Source organism: Tinamus guttatus, unplaced genomic scaffold, assembly GCF_059628265.1.
Source record: "Tinamus guttatus ecotype Peru unplaced genomic scaffold, ASM5962826v1 Tinamus_guttatus_pri_ptg000014l, whole genome shotgun sequence".
NCBI classification, from domain to species: domain Eukaryota; kingdom Metazoa; phylum Chordata; class Aves; order Tinamiformes; family Tinamidae; genus Tinamus; species Tinamus guttatus.
The window spans coordinates 913,978-934,247 of NW_028288548.1; the positions used below are offsets into that span (position 1 = coordinate 913,978).

At 54.5% G+C, this 20,270-nt stretch overlaps 2 protein-coding genes and 1 long non-coding RNA gene across 3 annotated transcripts in view; all 3 read left to right on the top strand.

Annotated features, from left to right (window-relative positions):
- Positions 1-20,270, top strand: part of LOC148596322 (uncharacterized) — a 172,013-nt gene that overhangs the window by 62,822 nt on the left and 88,921 nt on the right. The window lies entirely within an intron of this gene.
- On the top strand, positions 655-11,517 carry SRSF4 (serine and arginine rich splicing factor 4). The gene is made up of 6 exons (XM_088523471.1): positions 655-785; positions 6,428-6,570; positions 7,429-7,541; positions 9,147-9,355; positions 10,354-10,437; positions 10,584-11,517. Exons 1-6 carry the CDS (start codon positions 679-681, stop codon positions 11,377-11,379), a joined length of 1,452 nt encoding a protein of 483 aa, XP_088379597.1. The 5' UTR covers positions 655-678; the 3' UTR covers positions 11,380-11,517.
- Positions 11,701-20,270, top strand: part of LOC104572244 (lethal(3)malignant brain tumor-like protein 4) — a 31,871-nt gene continuing 23,301 nt past the window's right edge. The window contains exons 1-2 of the mRNA XM_088523413.1: positions 11,701-11,742; positions 15,477-15,584. Of these exons, the coding sequence (XP_088379539.1) occupies positions 11,701-11,742; positions 15,477-15,584 (150 nt within the window). The remainder of the gene's footprint in view (positions 11,743-15,476; positions 15,585-20,270) is intronic.

Sequence of the window (20,270 nt, forward strand, 5' to 3'; positions counted from 1 at the left end):
TATTAACACTGCATAGGGGAAAGGGAAACCCCAAAGTCCTCTGCTATATGGGGGCCTCATAAGCACCTTGGCACACAGGGGAACTCCAGTGTCCTGCCTATGGAAAAGGAGGCCCCTTAGGGCTCCCCGTAGGGGGAAGGGGAGCCCCATAAGGACCCTGCCTGTGGGAAAGGGGGAGCCCTCTCCATGCACTGTATATGGGGAAGGACAAGGAGGATCCCCATTAACATCCTATATATAGGGAACCCCCATTAATACTTTGTCATCCCCATCAGTGCCCCCCTATGGAAGGGGATCCCACATTAACACCCTCTGTATGGGGGGCTCCCATCAATGCCCCCTATAGGCAGGGGACCCCCATTAACACCTTGTCATGCCCCATCAGTGCCCCACACGCCCCCTACGCTCCCCCGCACAGGCGAGACGCCCGCTGCGGTTGGCCTCGAGCACGTGGAAGGTCTTTTCCAAGCACCACCATTCCATAACTCCACAATCCCCCCGCGCAGGAGGGAAGGAGCCGCTGCGGGCGGGTCGCGGCGCGGCCGCTTTAAGAGCGGGGGGGGGCGGGCGGGGAAGTGGGCGGGGCCTCGCCGTGAGGTAGGGCCCGCCCCGCGGCGGGCGCGGTGACGTGCGCGGCGCGGTGACGTAGCGGCCCCGCCCCGCGCGCCGCCGGGCGCCATGCCGCGCGTCTACATCGGGCGCCTGAGCTACCAGGCGCGCGAGCGCGACGTGGAGCGGTTCTTCAAGGGCTACGGGCGCATCCTCGAGGTGGACCTCAAGAACGGGTGAGCCGGGCGGCGGCGGCGGCGGGGGGCGGGCAGGGCGCCCGGGGCCCGCTTTTGGGGGCGGGGAATGGAGGGCTCGGGACGCCTGCGCCCCCCTTGGAGGGGGAGGAGGGAACGGAGGGCTCGGGGCGCCTGGGTGCTCTCGGGGATGCGGGGGGGAGGCCTGGGCTCCCCTTCAGGGTCAGGTTGGGGATGGGGTCAGGACGCCTGGGCCCCCTCGGCAGTGGGGCGGGGGAGGCGGGGTGTCTGGGCCCCCATGGGAATGGAGGGGGGAGCAGGATGCTGGGGCCCCCTTGGAGTGTGGGGCTGGAGCCCCTCCGCTGCTGGGGATGGGGCACGGGGATCCCTCGGGACAGGAGTGCAGGGTCTTGGGGTCCCTGTCTGTGCCAGGCTGGGGCGAGCAGGGTGCCCAGGTGCCACCTCCCCTGGGGCAGGTGCTGTCCCCCGCGGGGGTCCCTGCCCCGCAGCCCGGGGCGCGGTAGAGCCCTGCCCTCCTCCCCGGCCGGGTCCCCGTGTCGCCCTGCGCGCAGCGCCCTGCCCCGCTGCTCCCCTCGGCACCGAGCGGGCAGCGGGCAGCGGGCAGCGGGGCGGGCTCCCTCCGCGGGGGCGAGTGGCCCGCGAGGCCGCGCTGAGACCCGGCCGTGGCGGCTGCTCCTACGTGCGCCCTCCCAGCCACGCGCGGCTCCACGTCCTGCTCCGCCACGACCTGCCCAAGATGTCCAAGTGTGGGTATCCGAGAGAAAAATTGTGATTTTTCCAGCACTTAAAACTCCAGCCTAACAAGTGTTGGTGTTTTTACTTCCCAAAAAAACCCAGCCTGAAGTCTTGCTTTCGGGAGGCTGAGTGGAATACGGATTTTGTTACTAGCCGGAACATCCAGTTACTATTTTTGTTTTAGAAGTGGAAAAGAGGAATCTCTTACAAGAGTTAGTCCTTTAGTGTAGAAAAATGCTCATTTTGTTTCCTTGCTGTTTTTGCAGGTAGGTTGATGTATGTAAGCTTTATAACGTGAATAAAAGCTGTTCTTCAAACAAGCAGTTGTGCACGTGTCGGTGTTTTTAACGAGCAGAGCTTCAGGTAGGTTGCCTGTAAGCGAAGTCTGGAGGGTGCTGTTTTTCCGGTCTGGTCTGAACCCATGAGGGGGTTCTGGGCAGTTAGGGATTATTTTATATTTGTGCTATAAAAACACCAATTGGAAGATAAATTCTTTAGAGATGGTTGTTGGAAAAACAAACTCTATCAGGCTTCTAGGATCTCAAATATGAACCATTCCTGGGAGGTATTGGAGCACAGGAGGACAACGTGGCCTTTCTCTATGTGAAATCCTGGTGCTCTGAAGCAGAGATGGAAGTTGCTCAGTGTAACCTCACTGGGGGCAGAGAGTGTTCAGAAGTTGTAGATAACCATGGGAACGCAGGAAACTCGAGAGTTACAGGATTGAGTTGTCCTTCACCTTGCGGTTTGCTATTTATGGTGAATTGCCTCAGCGGTGGGTTAGATGGAGCTTAAAGCATATTCCCTGGATTAACTCAAAAATGTATGCGCTTTGAGGTGTATAATCAGAAATGCTTTCAACAAGCTATTGTTGGTTTGTATTTAAAGTTCTCGTTTGACAAAAATCTCCTTAAACTATCAGATTTTCTGTCTCCACTTGGGATAATCCGTGTGCTGCGCTTTTGTCGGGTGTTTTACAGTTTGCTTTGTTCGGTCTCTGATCCTTTCTCTGCAATTTATTTTTAGCAATGCTTAGCAAATGATTAAAATTCCTGCACAGTGTGGGACTCGGGAACTCCTTTCAACCTCTCTGGGAAGTGAGGGAAATCTTGGATGCTTAGCCTGAAGAAGATCAGCTGGTTGGGATTTTAGCATTGAAGTTAAGCTGAAAAGCTCGAGCGGGAGAATGGAAGTGGAATGTGACACGTCGGAGTCCCCGGAGCCTGGCGTGGCTCTGCCTTGCTGGCGTTTGCATGGGCAGCTTGCAGCTCAGAGCAGTGTCTGCCCGAGAAAAGGATGGGAAAAGAAAAATCACGTTTTTGTCGGCTGCTTCGTTTTGATCGCAGCTTCTAACTGCACGTTCTTGGTTTGCAAGTTTTGCTTGTTCCTGCTCAGTCTGTAATGACACCTGGAGCTGTGCATGGCAGTAATAGGTGTTGGGTGGCCAGAGAATTGGATGTTTCATCCCATCTTTTTGTCTTCTGAAAACATACTAAAAGTTGAGAGCAATAATTTGAAGAGCTGGAACCTTTTATTTATGGTGAAAACAATTTGTAGCCTCAACAGCTTAAGTACACAGATAAAAATATATATCTGTTTTTAAATTGCTGTCCCTCACTAACTGTTTTTCAGAGTTTGCAGCTTAATCCTCAAACTTACTCCCCATAAAACCTTTGCAAGATGGAGGGATGTGCCTTCTCCATCAGCCTGAGGAGCAAAGAGCAGAACTGAAAGCTTTCAAACTTCCCTTTTCTCTGGTTAGGTTCAAAATCTCTGCTTGTTGCTTAAGGGGAAGTGGTTTGATTTTTAACTCTGCCCATTAAGTTCCCTGAGAGCAATTGATATTAAGTACCTTTGAAAATTAGATTGGAATTATAAGATAGTGATATGTTGTGTAACTAGGTATCCAGCATACCTGGACATAGTAAGGTGACTCTGCAATGATTTTTGTCGTTCCAGTGGATTTTCCTGCTTGACCAATATTACCTGAATAAGATGAAATTGTCATCCATTTTGCCTTAAGTAGAGCATTAGATTTTGCCAAGAGACCCAAGAGAGTCTCAGGTGCTTGCTGTTGCTCAGGAAGCTTCAGTATTACTGCTGCCAAACTCCCGACCGACTCCGACATCCGCTCGGAAGTGGTGACTCCAGCAGTGTGTAAATGGGGTGGCCGAAGGCGCGTGCTCCTCGCCAAGGGGAGCCCTGCGGCGCGTGGCCTGTGGGGCGCTCTCCTGGCGCCAGTTCCCTGGCTGTTTGGGGCACCTTCTTGCTCCCGATGAGGCTGAGGGCAGCAGTTCACCCGCCCGGCTCCGCTCTAGGGGGGGCTGCCCGTGTTTTCCATGCAGGAAAGCAGGACTAGGAAGGCCGTGGAGCTGGCGCTGCCGTGGGAGCGGAGCGGGGCCTCGCGTGAGGGGAGGGCAGCGCCGCGGGTCCAGCCGCCCTCGCGCAGGGTCCAGCACCGCCGGCTCCCAAGCGTTGGGAAAAGGCTGGCACCGCACGGATGCCGTCGGAAAGGGCTCCGTGCCACACACCAGGGGAGGAGCGTGAAGAGCCCTGCAGCCTTAGGCACCTTGGTACATGGGAACAGCTTAAAGCGGGGGGGAAATATTTTTTTCTTTTTATCTGGGGCATCGTGCTACTCTAGAAAACTACATTTCTTCCCTTCATTCCTGATTAAAAGGAAAAACACCTTTTGAGAGGTTTGGCCTACTAGCCTTGCTTAGCGTAAGAGCCTGTGCTTTTTAAACTCCTTTTCTGGTGCAGGAGCAGAAGCAGGGGCAGCTTCACGTTACCTCACGTGAAAGCCCTGGCGTTCTTGCTTTGTGCCACGTACGAAGCGGTGTTGGCAGTCGCTTGGAGGAGATCACACAGCAGCTTCAGGCTGCCGCAGCCGAGGCCGTGTACATGACTGAGGCCTTCTGTGGTGTCAGCTCTGCTTCGGAGCCAGCGTGATCCCCGTTCCTCGATCATCTGGTGCAATGTTATATGTATTTAACATAACAGAGGTGGCTCACTTGCCTTTGTTTCTGTGCTGAGTAGGCTATGTAGGGTTTTTTGCATGTAAAATCACATATTCCTCTTTGAGGGCTTGTATAAGGTTGTTAGAGGCCTTTGTTTTAAGGAACACGTGAAGTTTCTGGTTACAACTTCTCCCTTTTCTGTCAGAGCAATGTCTTATTCTAGGACTATTTGTGTTCAGTATATTCCCAAATGGAAGGGATTAACAGTGCAGGATAAATGTTAAGTATTCCCTTTGGGAGCAAGTGGAGGGAAGGCAGCAAAGCTAGTGCCATCCATCCAGGTTTAGGCAGGTTAATCCAACGTGTCGGAGCCGCTGGGGAGAGCTCCATGGAAAGCCGGCAGAGGCCAAGTGCCCGAGTGTGCAGCGTTTGGCTTTGAGGCAGCTGGAGTTGTCCCCAGCCCACTGCTCTGTCCCTGACGCGCTGTGGCACATGCCCTCCTATCCAAGTTCTTCCTTACCTCATTTGGGCCGTTTGCCACATTCCTGGTTTCTGGATGAGCTATCCCAGGGTTCCTGGGGTGTGGAATCGCCTCGAGATGAGGCGGCCTAGGGCAGAGGTGGTTCTGCAGGATGGGTCTGCCCTTACAGACCAGGACAGAACCGCTCCCCCGGGGAGACCCCGGCCCAGGATGCCCTGTGCTCTGCAGCCAGCTGAAAACAGTGGCCCTGGGTTCTGCCTGGGGCTGCGATATCATCGGTTACTGCAGGGGAGCCCGAAACGGGGGTGGGTCTGGGCAGGTGAGTGAAGGGCTAAGGCGTTCCGGCTGCGGACACGCAGTCTGAGCCCCAGGTGACAGCGCTTTGGTTTTCCTCACTGTCCCCCTTTTCGCTGGTTTGGCTAAGGGGCGTCGACGTGATTATTTTTAAAGGGCCATTTTGCTCTGGACGGTGGGAATGTGGCAGCCCGGAGCGCTGCTCGGGTTTGCTCGGCAGAGCTGCGGCGCGTCCCTGAGCACCGGCTGCGGAAGGCGGTTCGAGAGCTCCCCGGGGCGCCCAGGCACGAGGCCGCTCTGCCACCCGTGCCAGCCCGGGGAGGGGACGGGGACGGCCGGCACCGCTGAGGCACGCGACGGGCTGCGAGCAGTGCACGGCGCTCACTTCGTTTGGTAGTAGAAAACTGAATGAAAAACGTTGCATAAATGATTTAAAAATAAGCGTTTTAAAATTTGTATCCTTCATCTTGCTCTTCATCCGCTTATATTTCCTCGAAGCGAGGTTAGTGCAACTCGGTTTGGAGGCGCAGGCAAAAGCTGTGCGTGGCCTCCCTAGAGCCGGGCGGCTGTTTGTGCTCCCTGGGTTTGTGCCTGCTTGGGCTGCTGGGTTCCCTGTGTCCAGGAAAAGTTTGGGCTTGCTACGTCCTCCGAAATGCCCAGGGCTGCAGAGCCCGGAGGGCAGGACGTGCGGGCAGCTGCAGGCATCTCACCGGGTTGAACAGGGCTGCTTTTTTATCCGAATCATCGGCGCTGTCTACACTCAAGAATAAAGAGTCTCCCATTAAAACAAGAGCCCTTTTGTTGACCTGCCTGAGGGTTTCTTTTTGCGTGAGACTTTCCAAGCAGGGCGTGCGGGTCCCTTGCACATGCAGGTTCCGTTCAAAGTGTAGGAACTGAGGTGGCTCCGTGCTGCGAGCACGAATGGAAAGCAGGGCTCTCCCAAAAGCGGGATAAAGCCCGATCCCGCGAGCTGCAGAGCACCGCTCAGCCGGCAGCAGCCGAGCGGCATTCCCGGTTACGGCAGCCCCGTTCGGAGCAGGTCGGTGAGTAGGGGGTGGCTCCGCAGGAGCTCGCGCTGCTGTTCCCTGGGAAGGCATTCCCGCTCGCATTCCCGCCCGGGGATCTGCGGGAAGGGGCCGCGTGGGCGCCGCCCCGGGCGGCCCTGCCTGAGCCCAGCTCTCCTCCCCGTGCAGATACGGCTTCGTGGAGTTCGACGACCTGCGCGATGCCGACGACGCCGTGTACGAGCTGAACGGCAAGGACCTGTGCGGGGAGAGGGTGATCGTGGAGCACGCGCGGGGCCCGCGGCGCGACGGCGGCTACGGCTCCGCACGCAGTAAGCACCAACAGGCCTCCGGGCCGGGGCCTCTCTGAGACCAAACAGCTCTTACTCCTTTTTTAATAACTTAAAAAGGAGACGATTTGAAGTTGTGAATAGTGTTCTGTAACTGTAAATGTAATTGTCATTCTGAATATTTATTAACTTGTTTCTTGTATTAAACTGTTTTAATTGATAAATTAATAAACCGTTTCTCGTACCATTTTTTATTATCACTTTATTTAACTCTTTTAATGGTTTCTTTGTAATGTGGTTGTTTAACTAGACTTAACAAAGACCTCAATGTTTGAATTAAGAATCCTTTGAGGCTAAGCTGGCTGCCTGTTCCATTTGCTGACCTTGGGTTCCCCTTCCACGAGTGGCTCTTTGACCTTTGTGGCCCTTGGCTGACCCAAAAGGAAGCCATGTGACGACCGCAACCTTTTCCTATTAGACCTGGGTGGTGAGGACCCCAAGGGGTAGAGACAGATGAGATTAATCTGAAATAGGTGCCTGAAAATCTTTGTTCATATCAGATATTCAGAAAGCCCTTAAGCACTGTAAGTAACACTAGCAAACTGGCTTAAATGATTTGGTTTCTTTTTTCAATTTTATTTTCTAAACAAACTTAATTGCATGTTAATTACAGCTGTAATTATAATACGCTCTGCTTTAATTATGTGCTGGCGTTGCAGTAATGACTTAGAGCTTTGCATCTGTCGAGGCTGCGCGCGGGGCCGCGTGGAGCGGGGCGGGCGACGTTCGCTGTGTTCGCAGACGTGCGGCAGGACGGGGCGGTCGGGACCGGGGCCGGGGGGAGAGCGGCGCTCCATTTCCCTGCTTGAAGTACTGCTGTCTGCTTGTCACCTCCTAAAGGTGGATATGGTTATAGAAGAAGCGGAAGAGATAAGTACGGTCCTCCGACCCGTACAGAATACAGATTGATTGTGGAAAATTTGTCAAGCCGCTGCAGTTGGCAGGATCTTAAGGTATGGGGGCCCCTTTCTTTACCCTCTCTATTAAAGAGCACAAAGGGTAAATGAGTTAGCTCCAGTTTCCTCAAGAAAAACTCGTACCAGCTCTGTATTCCTCCCTCCGGTTTGTCGAAGCGAGTCTGCGTGCTCCCGCGGCTGCTGCTTTTGGAGCAACACGTTCAGTCGGTGCTGCTGTAAGCCTGAGTGTTCACAGGCGCTCGGGCCGCACTGGGAGCCGCATCCGCACGGATCTGCGTGTCCCTGGGCGGTAGGCGGGTACTCCCTTCGCTCCACATGGCCCAACAGCACGTGCAGATACTTCCAGTGTTACCTTCAGCCCTGCCAAGTCAGACTTTAAGCAGGGGTAGCAGTAGGGCTTGCGAGAGTCACAGAATTTTGTCCTTGTCACTTTGGATTTTGCTCAACTTCTAAGGTGCTCTTTGGAAAGACAGTGCCGTTCTTGCACAGCCTCTGTTGAGAATTTCCACGCTGAGAAACTCCCTTTAGGAAAGTTTCAGGGAAAAGCTGCTTCCACCTCCAAGCAGTGGTGCAAAATCTCTGGTAAAAGCTACAACTCAGGTGGAATCTGAAGGGAATGGAAAAGTGATTCTCTGCAGTGGAAATGCGCTGCGTAGGCCATAGCACAGGTGAACACACGTGCAGGGGAAATGCAGGTTCATATTTGTCTCCATCCTGGCTTGGAGGGGGCAGAACAGGGGGCAGATTCAAGATGTAGCCGTGAAAGGTAGTGTTTCCTTGTCAACAATAGCAGAAATGATTAAAAACACTTGTTCTTACAGGAATGCTTTCATTTATGGCTGTCTTCTAAGGATGTGTAAAATTTGTTCCAAACAAACTTTGACGTGTTAGAAACTGGGCTGTGACTGAGTATGTAACTGTAGCTCAGGTGCATGCTGAGACTCCTGCAATGTCTCTTGTTGTTGATGCTTCACCCCTCAGCAGCTTGTCTTTGCTGCTGGTATCCAGCTTGTGAGTGGAGCGTGGCAGGACTGCTCCTCCCCGGGCACGCTGCTCCTCTGCGAACAGCGCGTGCGGGGTGGGAGTAGGCACGTCCCAAGGGGAAGGACGGCGTTTCCCCATGGAACGTGGGCCCTGCAGAGGAGAGGGAGCAGCAGGTAGCATGAAGAGGGAGCCTGAAGGGAGCTTTCCCTGCTGGGGGCTTCTCCCAGCAGAACCCGAGGGGCTTCCGAGGTGTAGGATGGAGGGAGGCCTGTGCTCCCGTTGCTTATTGGATCAATTTGCCTTTTTTTCCTATTAGGTCTTTTTGGTTTTCACCTTTCCTAAGTTACCTTTAACATGTGATTTATAGATCAAGCAATTTTTTTCCTTAATCACTTCTGTCAGTTGAAGCTTGTTGCTGTCCAGAGCGTACTTGATGCTAGAATGTAAGTGTGAGGCCTTAGGTTCTGGTTTAGATGAGAACTCTCAACCCTGCATCTCTGTGGAGCGTTACTTGGCTTGCTCAAAACTGTTAGTTCTGCAAATGCTGAGGGTTCAGCCCAGCCTTGCTGACATGGGCATGCGTGGAGAAGGCGAGTGATGGGCTCGGGAGGCCGAGCCTGGACTCGAGGCAATGGTTATTCTGTCCTCTTCCTCCAGGATTATATGCGTCAGGCAGGGGAGGTGACATATGCAGATGCACACAAAGGAAGGAAAAATGAAGGTGTGATTGAGTTCAAATCCTATTCTGACATGAAAAGAGCCCTCGAAAAGCTGGACGGGACAGAAGTAAATGGCAGAAAGATTAGATTAGTGGAAGACAGACCTGGATCGAGACGGCGCCGCTCCTACTCCCGAAGCCATTCAAGGTATGTCTCCAAGGTGAAGTCCAGCTGCCATGACGTGAATATACAGCACATTCCCAAACACCCCGCAGGCGTTCTGAATTCTCAAACAAATTAACTTTTGGGAATTCACCAGCTGCCTGCGAGTAACTGAGGAAAGCAGAGCCTCTCCGGGTCGTGCTCAGGGCACGTGGGCATCTCACAACCCAACGTCCTTGCCAGGTCCCTCGTCCCCACTGGCCGCCCAGAGCTCTGCGTGGAGCCGTGCCCCGAGGAGGGCACGGGAGGCTCTTGTGGCACCGATTCTGAGCACAGGGTTTTGCTGTTGGCAGTTACTTCTCAGCTTGGAGATCCCACCTGTTCCCTGTTGCTCAGAAATTTGCAGCCTTTTTGGTAGGAGAGGTAAAAATGCTTCAGCATACAGTAACACCCAAGTATTTTCTCCCATGTACTCTTGCATAGAACTCGCTTTGTCTTGAGAAAGACTCCTCTTCCCTGCCCCAAGCTGGTAGCTCTGCGTTGTCCCTCCTTCCTGGGGATTGCAGGAATTTCCCAGAAGTCCTGGGGACTTCATGCATTTAAAACCTTTGTGAAATATCATTGAAAATGGCCCATGTGCCCAATGGATAACCAGGTGGAAAGGATTACAGGACGGAGAGCCCTAGTTGTGTCTCCTAACTATAGAGCCAGGTAAGAAAATAGTATCCCAGAATATAAAGGAACAGCTGAAGTTTCTTGGAAGGTCACAGACAGGTGGCCATTCTGGGGAACTGGAGGTGGAAGCTCCGTTAGGCCCCACGTCTTTGGGCATCAGCCAACAGCTTTCCATGGGGGAACAGCAGAAAGAACCGTGTTCACGTGCTTTATCTGCACAGGTCTCTGCGCTCAACCCTGACTCCGCCGCTTGGGAAGCGATTCCCGCGCCCTTCCCTTGGAGGCTGAAGCCGGGCGTCGTTTCGGCGGGGCGGCCTCGGCAGAGCCCCACTCCCGCGGAGCCCGTCCCAACGCTGCTCTCGTTGCAGGTCTCGCTCGCGCAGCCGACACTCGCGCAAGAGCCGCAGCCGCAGCGCCAGCAGCAGCCGCTCCAAGAGCAGATCAAGATCCAGGTACGTCTTTGCGGGGAAGCAGCACCCGCTGGAATGAGAGGGATCAACCTGGATTTGCAGCGGGGAAACCTCACGTACGGTGTTTAAGCACTGCTCAAAGCTAAGCCGTGCTAAGGGGAATCACTCTTTTGTTTTTATACTTTCAGGTCTGTGTCCCGTTCCAGAAGCAAGAGCCGTAGTCGAAGCAAGAGCCGTAGCAGAGGCCAAAAAGAGAAAAGCAGGACTCCAAGTAAAGAGGATAAAAGTAGGAGCCGCAGCAGGAGCGCAGAGAAATCACGGAACAGAAGTAAAGACAAATCTGAGGATGCTCTCCATAACAGTGATGAGAAAGCAAAGAGCAGGAGCCGCAGCAAGGAAAAGAGTAAGAGCAGGAGCAGAAGTGGGAGTAGAGACAGGGGAGAACAGAGGGAGAGCATGAGGAGTAGGAGCAAGGAGAAGAGCAGGAGCAAAGACAGGGAGAAGAGCATTAGCAAGGCTAGAAGCAGGAGCAAGAGCAGGGCCGAGAGCAGGAGCCCTAGTAAAGACAAAAGGAAAAGTAGGAAGAGAAGTAGGGATGAGAGCAGGAGCAGGAGTAGGAGCAGGAGCCGCAGCCGGAGCAAGAGTGAGAAAGGCAAGAGGTGCAGCAAGCGGGACAGCAAGCCCCGGAGCAGGAAGAAAAGGAAGCACAGTCACGAGCGGTCCAGGTCAGGCTCCAGAGAAAAGGAGCATCAAAAATCGGAGTGTGACAAGAAGGAAGCAAAAGGGGAGGGTGAGGATTCAGGGGTGCAGCAGGTTTCTCGCTCCAGATCTAGATCGAATTCCAAGTCAAAACCAAATATCAAATCAGATTCCCGTTCCAGATCAAAATCTGTTTCAAAACCTAGGTCTCGGTCCAAGTCTCGGTCTAGGTCTGCGTCTAGGTCACACTCCCGATCACGGTCAAGGTCTCGCTCCAAATCCTAACCTTGCTGCAACCACACGTGGAAGTATTGGAGAAGTCTTTTGTACGTGTTTGGTAGTTGTAGCACAAGTGATTGAAGTAGAACACGTGTCAAAGCTGTGTGTTTTTAACAACCCTGGTGGTGTCTACCCCTGTTACTGCAGTGCTCGCTCCCTGTCATGCCCCCGGGCGCAAGGCTGTTCTGCTCACTTGCTCTCTTGTAGAAAGACTCCCTTTAACTCTTCCTAGAGCACTGAAATGGTCCTGTTGTCCCAATTCAGCCCCGCAGGGAGCAAGCACTGCGCCTTGGGGTTAGGAGAGTGCAATGGGGACTGATAGGTGTGATGGCTTCAGCCATCGTCGCCCTTGAATTGATGCCCTTTGATGTATGTCATTTAGTGGAAGTGCAAAGTCTTAAGTTTCTTACTACTTTTGTTTCATATTTTTGGACTTACGGAGTTGTGAATAGCACTGTCAAAAGGAGAGAAAAAGGGAATATTCAAGGGAATACTTGAAGTAATCCATAGGGGAAAAATAGTAGAGTTCCATATTCTGGTATTGTGACAATATCCTTGTTTTATATTATTTTTTTTAATTTTATTTTTCCCCGTCTTGCAAAAGTACAGTGATACCTGTTTCCATGAAACTTGAATAAAGACTATTTTTGCTTCATGACATTTTGGTACTTGGTTACATGAAGTTGTGTTGTCACTTATTGCAGTAAACCTTAATGCAAAGCACAGGTAGTCCCAAAGCAAGAGTTTTTCATTTAAGAAATGGCATGATCTTAAATGTGATCAGGATATTCAAATGCAGTCCAGTTTGGGGGGGGGGGTAGAAATCTGTGCCTTGCGTTTTAGTTCTTATTTTAGTCCAAAGGAAAGTTTGGCTCTTGCTTTATCAAATATTTCCTGTTGCTATTTACCAGTTGCCGTCAGCATTTTCGATGGTAGGGTTTATTACAGCTAGATGCTAACTTCATAGCAGTCAGTAATTTTGTATAATTTGATCATTTGAAATTTGTATCGCCCTATTAAAAAGATGAAAGGGTGTTAAGCGATAAGAATATTTTTGAACACAAGCTATTTCCATCGAGTTTAAGTGGGGTCAGGGCTTGTAGAGTTTCTCAGACTTTATCAAATAATATGTTGCTAGAGCACCATGAGAAAGCTCTGAGGAAGAAATATTTAATTTCTTTAGAAGTAAGGAATAGGCTTTTTCGCCTATAAACCTAGCGCTTTAACAGCTCAGGCTATCGTAAAATCACTAATCTCTTCTGCTGCTTAATCTCTGTGTAGAAACAAGCCAGGCTCCGGAAGATGTTTGCTAATAGGAGATAATTAGCTTAAAAATATCTTTACCAAAATCACAGACGAGCAAGTCTAGGGCGAGACGTGAAGCTGTGCGTGCGGCCGGGGCGGTTCTGTGTGGAGCGGAGGCACTCGGCTCGTCGGGATCAGCGGCACCTCCGGCCACCTCAGGGCCCCGTGTTGGAGATGGGGCCCGGGGACACCTCGAGCCGTGGTGTCACCTTCTTGCTGTGTGTGCCGGGAAGGGCCGCGGTGGAGCCGGGCTGTGGGGCTGGCGCTGGGAGCAGCTTTCCACATGCGCCCAGGGAAGCCTCCAAAGAGGAGGAAGCCTCCGGGCACCACCAGCGAGCGGAGCCCTGCGCGGGGCCGCGGCTGCGGAGGAGCCCGAGGGAAACGCCGACTTTCCGCCCGCCGCCTCCGCGCAGGAGCCCTCGGCCTTTCTCGGCCCGCGGCCTCCCCTGCTGTAGCCTCGACCGCCTCGTGCAGCCGCGTGGGGAGCGGGAGGAGCAGGACGGTCGGGAAGCGGCGTCCCAGGACCCCAGCTCCGCCGGCCACGCGCCTGGGCCAGGAGCCGGGACGCAGCCGGGCCAGGAGAGCAGCCGGCCGCGGCCGAGGCGCCTGCAGGCCTCGCAACCGAAGGGGCCTTCCTGGCGCTGCGCAGAAACGAGAGCCCGAATAAACCTGAATCCCAGTCACACGTAAGCTCTGGAGCTGCTTCGTCTTGACCAAAAGCTGTATTATGTTCCACACACTTAGTATTACTTTTATTTTGTTCCAATAATACTCACAACCAGCAAGATTGAGGGTCTGTGGATACCCCAGTGCAGCAGTGTTGCAGTAACATCTGCCTTCAGCCATGGCTTGTGCTCAATGCTGAGTAATGTAATTATAAGGGCCCTAACAAGTTCCCAGTCTCCAAGAACATGTGCTTTAACTAACTGCTCCTGACTGATGATAAGTGCAAATCAATGAACTCATTTACAGACCTTATGAGAATAATTTCAAGCTCAATGTCTTTCTCTTTAAGGTAATTTAATGCACAGAGGCCCTGACTCCAGGAGGAGTAGCTGGGATTGCAGTTGCCGGGGCCTGCAGGACAAGTGGCTTCACCCACTCTCCAAAGCAGCCCCTGTTCCCGCAGGTATTCCAGCGTCCGCCTCCCCTTTCCCATTCCCGCAGGTATTCCGGCATCCGCCTCCCCTTTCCCATTCCCACAGGTATTCCGGCATCCGCCTCCCCTTTCCCATTCCCACAGGTATTCCGGCATCCACCTCCCCTTTCCCATTCCCACAGGTATTCTGGCGTCCACCTCCCCTTTCCTGCCGGATGGTTCACCCAGGTGGCACTGACAACATTATAGAGATCCCAAATTTCTCTGTAAATGCTGTCGTGCCTACGCTTAAGCGCTGGCCAGGAGTGTTTGCAGAATTAGGGTTTTAGACGCCCACTGCTGATGCAGATGAGCTGAGAAACGCACTTGTTTTCTGACTAATTTTAAAGACAGTGTTGGTTTCTTAATACGCCCCATTCTAGGGGTGAAGAATATTGCAATGCATATTTCAAATGAGCCATTTCAAATCTCATTTATTATTTTTTTTTCTGAAATCTCATTCCATTTTAGTTGTCACAGCTTGAGGCCTGCTCAGGATTTTATTTTTTTCCCTCTGCCTTGCCAAAGGAAAAAAGAAGTGTCATTAAAAAAATACCACCGCTTCTTTTATTGTTTCAAGATTCAAATACAAACGAAAATAACACTAGCAGATAAGATGAAAAACAAGCTTAACGAATGCAGGGAACCGGTACCATATTTGATGTTAATAATCGATGGGGGAATCAGCAAAATACAGCTGTCTGTCTTGGCTGCAATCTGTTGGCTCCTGCCGGTAATATCTGCTTAAATCTCTCTTCCCAAAATCTCCAGTTCACACATTAATGTGCTTTAACATCCTAGGTAAATCTGCAGCCTCACACGTTTAACCCAGCAGAAAGGGGCGCGCGGGCTGCTCCACGGCCGCTTTTCCTTGCAAATAAATCAACGTCTTCGTTATCTGCCTGCTGTGTCCTCGTCTCGGTGGCCCAAAGAGGGGGATTCCTAGAGACAGACTTACCCGGCTGGGTGTCCCCTGTGCCGTATCCGCACTCTCCAGGTTTTGCAGACCCCGGTCCCCGCAGGACCTGCTGGGGATGCTGTGGGTCCCCTCTGTCCCGCCGCCCCTTTCCACCCTATGGAAGGGCCTGAGGCCCTATGGGGTTCCGTTGTCCCCACTTGAGGCACTGTCTCTTGTGGTGCCAGAGCAGCCCAGGTCCCATCCCAGTATCCCAGCCCCATCCTGCCCCAAGGGTCAGCCCCAGTATCCCATCCCTGACCCGGCCTCCCAGGCCCAATATCCCATCCCCATCCCGGTGTCCAGGCGCCCAGCATCGCATCCCAGCATCCAGACCTGCCTGCCGGGGCCCGCACCCTGTTCCACCGCAGCTCCCAGTGCCCCAGCCCGGCTCCCACATCCCAGCCCAGTATCCCAGCCCCATCCCACTCCCGTACCCACCCCGGGCCCCCTTCCCCATCCCGGTGCCCCATCCCCGTCCCTCACCCACCTCCCCTCCCAGCCCGTGCCAGGCCCCGGCCCGGCCCGCTCCCCAGCGGGGCCGAGAGCGGCACCGGGGCCGTCGCGCATGCGCCGCGGGGCCGCGGCGGGAGCAAATTGTTGCCGGAGTTGAGGAGAAGCGGCCGGCGGCGGCGGGAGGCGGCGGGAGGCGCCCCGGGCCCCCGCGCCGCCATCTTGGGGGCCGCGCGGCGCGGCCCGCCCGAGGCGGCCCCGAGGCCCCGGAGGCGGCGGGAGGCGCCGCCCGGCCCCGCCGCCCCCCTCGGCCGGGCCCCGGCAGCGCCGCCCCGGGCGCGGCCCTGGCGGCCGCGCGAGGTAATTCAAAAAGAGCGGGGTGGTTGCGGGGGGGAAGCGGGGTTTGAGGGAAAAACGGGTTATTGCCTGAAAAAAAAAAAAAAAAGGAAAAAAGGGTTGTTGGGGAAAGAAGGAAACTGGGTTTTGCCGTGTCCGGGCAGAGCTCCCGGAGAAACTTCTCCCGCGGGGGCGAAAAACTTGAGCGCAGGAAAGGGGCAGCCTGGAGCGAGAGCCGCGGAGCGAGCGGGAGCCACGGGCGGCCTCGGGGCCCGGGAGAAGGGGGAGCGCCCGGGAGAAGGGGGAGCGCCCGGGTTTTCTGGAGTGAGTTCTGTGGAGGGGAAGGAGGGGAAGGATGGAGCTGCAGGGACCGGGATGGCGAGTGCAGGGGAAGGAGCCGGATAAGTTTGGAACTTCCCCAAAATATCGACGGCACCGTGGGTAGTGACACGTGCGGGGCGTTTGGAGCCGTGTTTGGCATCCTGAGGGAATTGGGTTGTGTTAGTTGGATTATTTACCATGATTTACTCAAATCCTGACTGCCAGTTTGCGTGTGTATGGGGAACGTGGTATTTTGCAGCTTCGTTTTTCCCCTTGCTCCAGATTGCATGTTCATTTTTGGGGTGGCACAGCCTAAAAGGGCGATCTCGGTGAACGTTTCCAGTTGGCGTCGGGAGACACAGAATAACGATAATTAGCAATAACAGCAATAACGATTAGTGTGTAGTCCCCTGAGGTGATTTGCTGGATTGTCGTCTGATAAAGTAATTACCGCTGCAATTAAAACATTGGACACGAGTGTCCTCTGCGGTCCGGGTCTGGCCTCGAATCGGCTCTGGGCTGCTCTGCGTGCGAGCCCCGTCGTCCCTCCCACGAGCAGAGGCATCGATGTGTTTTATTGCTGCTGCTCTCTTCCTGGGGCTTTAGGATGGTGCCTTTAGACAGGGTGGGAATAACTGATGAGTGTCGGTGCGATCCCCTCGTCCTCCTTCACGCGGGCTGTGATGTTCTTGGAGGAGCAGGTGAAAAACGCCGGGTTTTGCCGGTGATGAGGGATGTGGCGTGTCCGCACGGGGTGCCCCGAGCGTGTCCGTGTCCCCTCTCCTGCGTCCAGCAGCAACTTTAGACCCTCCGCCGTGTGCCCTAGTGCTGGTGCCATCCTGAGATGGAGGAGAGGGAAGAAGGGAGCGTCGGGGACAGCGGAATCGGATCAGAGACTGAAGTGGGGAGGAAAAGTGACCAAACGTGTCCTTGATAATGAGCGATGCCAGCTGGAAATCAACTCTGATGCTTGGAAGCAGAGAGGAGCCTCCACCAAACCCGTCTCTTCCTAATTGAGAGCCCTGCCCGCTCCCGGGATGCGGGTGCTGCACGTCTGCTGCTCTCTCCTTCCGGACGGATGCTGGAAGCGGCGTCTCCCGCCCGGCAGGTCCCGTGCGGAGCCGGAGCCGCGGGCGGAGGGAGGCGCCGGCCGCGTCCTCGCCGCGCTGCGGCCGTCGCTGCTCCAGTGGTGCCGTCGCCGTGGGGTTACGGCCGCCCGCCCGCTTCAATTCCTCCCCTGCTCCGGGATCATACACAAATACCTAAACTTCCCAAAGCTCCTGGCCAAGGCGGGATGCAAAATGGTTTGTGCGCGTAGGGGTATGAACTGTATTTTCATATTCTCTGAAAAAAGTGCTTTTCAGGGTGTTTTGTTTAATGAGTAGTGTGACTAAACACGTCGCCCTTCAGATTTAAACGACTTGCTAAGGAGGGTCACGTCCGATCTCGCGTTTCCTGCAAGAAGGACAACAGATTTGGTGGCTCCCGGTCGCACAAGCACAGACGCGGGTGCTCACCTGCCCCTGGGTTTTGGTGCTGGTCCTGGTTTTCCCCTGTACCTAGAGCTAACTGAAGGTTGGAGTATTTTTATGTGGCCATCTGTGCCAAGTTTTGCTCTAATTCCTTCATTCTCTAGCAAGACTAAAGCCGCAAATAACATTTTCTATTGCATGCTGGTACCAAGCCACTGAGAAAACAAGCACCAGAAAAACTTCATTTTTCAGTTTTTGTTGCACAATTACGCACACATGCATATATATATATATATATAAGAAACACAAGGTGCTGTTCTAGAAATCACATCAGATTTAGAAATGTCCAAAGTTTTGCCTCTCAACAGGGCTCTTTTAGGTCGCCCTTTCGGAAGTCCCTACGAACGCGGTCCGCTGTCAGGTCTGCTTTCCACGTGGCGCTCAGTGCAGTTCCTCAGGACGTGCTTCTGTTTCAACTGCTTTTTAGTTCTCTGCTGCCCTTATAGGACAGGATTGCGGGCGTTTTAACAGGTTTGTTAGGTGTCTTAACCGAATATTAGGAGGAAAAATGGAATAGGTGCCACGGTGAACATGCCTCTCTGCTAGTTTCCCATCCCGTTTTGGGAAGGAGAGAGGCTGATCCGTGAGCTGCTCCCAGCCAGCGCAGGGATCAGCTGCTTTCCTCCCAGCTGGTTGGTTCTGGAGGGGGTTTTGGCTCCTGGCACGTAGGTTGGGCCGTCCCGGTATTCCCGTGGGACAAACTGGAGGCGTTTGTGCAGAGCTGCACCTTTCCAAGGGTTTTCCAGTTGGGCTTTGCTGTCTCTCTAATAGCAGAGCTTGCTCCCCTTTATTGGGCTCCTTTGGTTTTATTGTAGATTGCACTGATGGGGAGCATGACATAAGAAGTAATTCCTCTATGCTGTTTTTCTGGGGGAGTTGAATAGATTTCCAAAAAGGAGATGTTTTATTGGGTCTGTTTTATCACTTGTTAGGACTAAGTTATCTTGTCCCTTGTGCTTTCTGACTGTTCTCCTTGTCCAGTTTTAAATAAATTCCCTAGTTTAACTACTGCCGAGTCCTGTGTGAGCATCTTCCAAACCGTTGGTGCCGGAGCCGCTTTACGCCGAGAGCCCCAGCTCGGAGAATCGCACCCCGATTCGCTCCTGGCTGCTCCCCGCGGCAGCCGGGGTCCAAACCCGGCCCGGAGCCGCTGGGGCGGCCGCGTTCCGGCCCATGTTGTGTTGCTGCCGTCGCCGCGGTGCCGCTTCCGAGCCCAGCAGCGCCCGGCTCGACGGGAGCTTCGGCTGCGGCTCCGCTCGGCCCGTTCCCGATTCCCGGCTCATCGCGGCCTGTCTGCGTGCGGCTGGTCTCCACGGTCGTGTGGGGTAGTGAGTAGGTGGGTTTTACCCTTGGGGAGGGAAAACAGGGAGAAGGAAGAGCGTTTCCTGCAGGGATTTGGTTGGGATGCCCCAAGACAGGGGCTGCCAGTGCCCGGCCCGCTGCTGAGCGGGCTCAGACCCACCGCGTCCCGCGTGGGCAGCCCGGAGCAGAACCGACCCCTTCCCAAAGGGAGTCCCCTGGGCTCTGCCTTTGCAAAACGAACACTGTTCGCTGGCAGAGCGGCCAGCTCGAGGCAAGGCTGTGATTCAAAAATAAACAAAGACATAGAAAATAAGCCAACATCTACATTCGGAAGCTGGAAATATTCCATTTATGTTTAAAGGACAACAACATACAGTTAATCTATGGTGAGTCGTTGTCGGGTATCTACCACAATAATAGTTCAGCAGTTGGATACGAGGTCCCAATATAGAGGAAAGTCAAGTAAAAGTGCCGCTCCTCTGGCGACTTCGGGCCCTTGGATACTGTCTTCCAGTTTGTGCAGCACCGGGAATTAGAAATGGATACTCGTAAGCCCCAAGGCAAAGATCCTGTTACCCAGGGTCTTGCCTGGGAACTCACCGGGCCCTAACATCCTCCGCACCAAGCAACTGTTGCATCTTTCTCACCTTTTTATGGCCAGACTGCACATATGTGCTTAACACCTGACTTTTTATTAAGTGTCTTGGGGAAAAACGCAAGGATGTTTTCCCCCCATCTTCCCAAACCAGCGTCACTCTAAAAACCCCTTCCTGAAACGTAAGCGACGTTTTATTCTGTGCCTCTTTCCAAAGCCTGGTTTTCTTTCTTATCACCGCCCGGGAAGCTAAGGTTCCCGCGGGGCGATGGAGGGGAGCGCCGCGGGGCCGGGCGCCGCGGCCGCCTTCGACGTCATGAGCGCCCTGCACTGGGAGGACGGCATCGGCACGCTGCCCGGTAGCGACATCCGGGTAAGGACCGCGGGGACGAACCCCACCGAGCGCCCCTGCCCTGCGCAGGGTCCCCAGCTGCACGGAGACACGCGGGGCTGGAGCTCCCAACACGTGCCGACGGTCCGGAGGCGTTTCGGAAAGCCTGGGGCTGTCCTGTGCCCCCTGTCGCTCCCCGCTCAACCGATTTGGAATTTCGAGGAAGGCGGTTACTCATTTTGAAAAATTACCTGCTGCTGCAGTAGGCGTTTAGGGCCCGGTCTTCCCAGTTCCCAGTCTTGGCGATGCAGCTCCGTGGGGCACGATGTCCCGCTCAGCCCGGCGCGGCACGAGCGCCGTTTCCCCGTGAGTCCTGGGGGCTGCGCCGGACCTCGCGCGGCAGCGGCCCTGGGAACCGTCTGTGTCCGTGCGCGGGGCTGCCCTGATCCTGGCGCCCGGGAGCCACCCGGGGCTCTGCGAGGCCTGGAGCCGTGCAGGGAAAACCAGGAATCCCCCCAAAGCAGCGCGGAGGGGGCACGGGGGCAGCTCCAGGGCCTTTGCTGGGCTGGCGTGCGCCGAGTTTTGCTGCTCCTCTGTTGGGGCAGGGGGTGCAGCTCGTGCCGGGGTGC

Bases quoted from the DNA above. Each gene is read 5' to 3' on its own strand.
- SRSF4 (XM_088523471.1), top strand. From the start codon at position 679: ATGCCGCGCGTCTACATCGGGCGCCTGAGCTACCAGGCGCGCGAGCGC. The intron at 9,356-10,353 runs GTATGTCTCCAA...CTCTCGTTGCAG, and splicing joins TACTCCCGAAGCCATTCAAG to GTCTCGCTCGCGCAGCCGAC. The intron at 10,438-10,583 runs GTACGTCTTTGC...TTATACTTTCAG, and splicing joins AAGAGCAGATCAAGATCCAG to GTCTGTGTCCCGTTCCAGAA.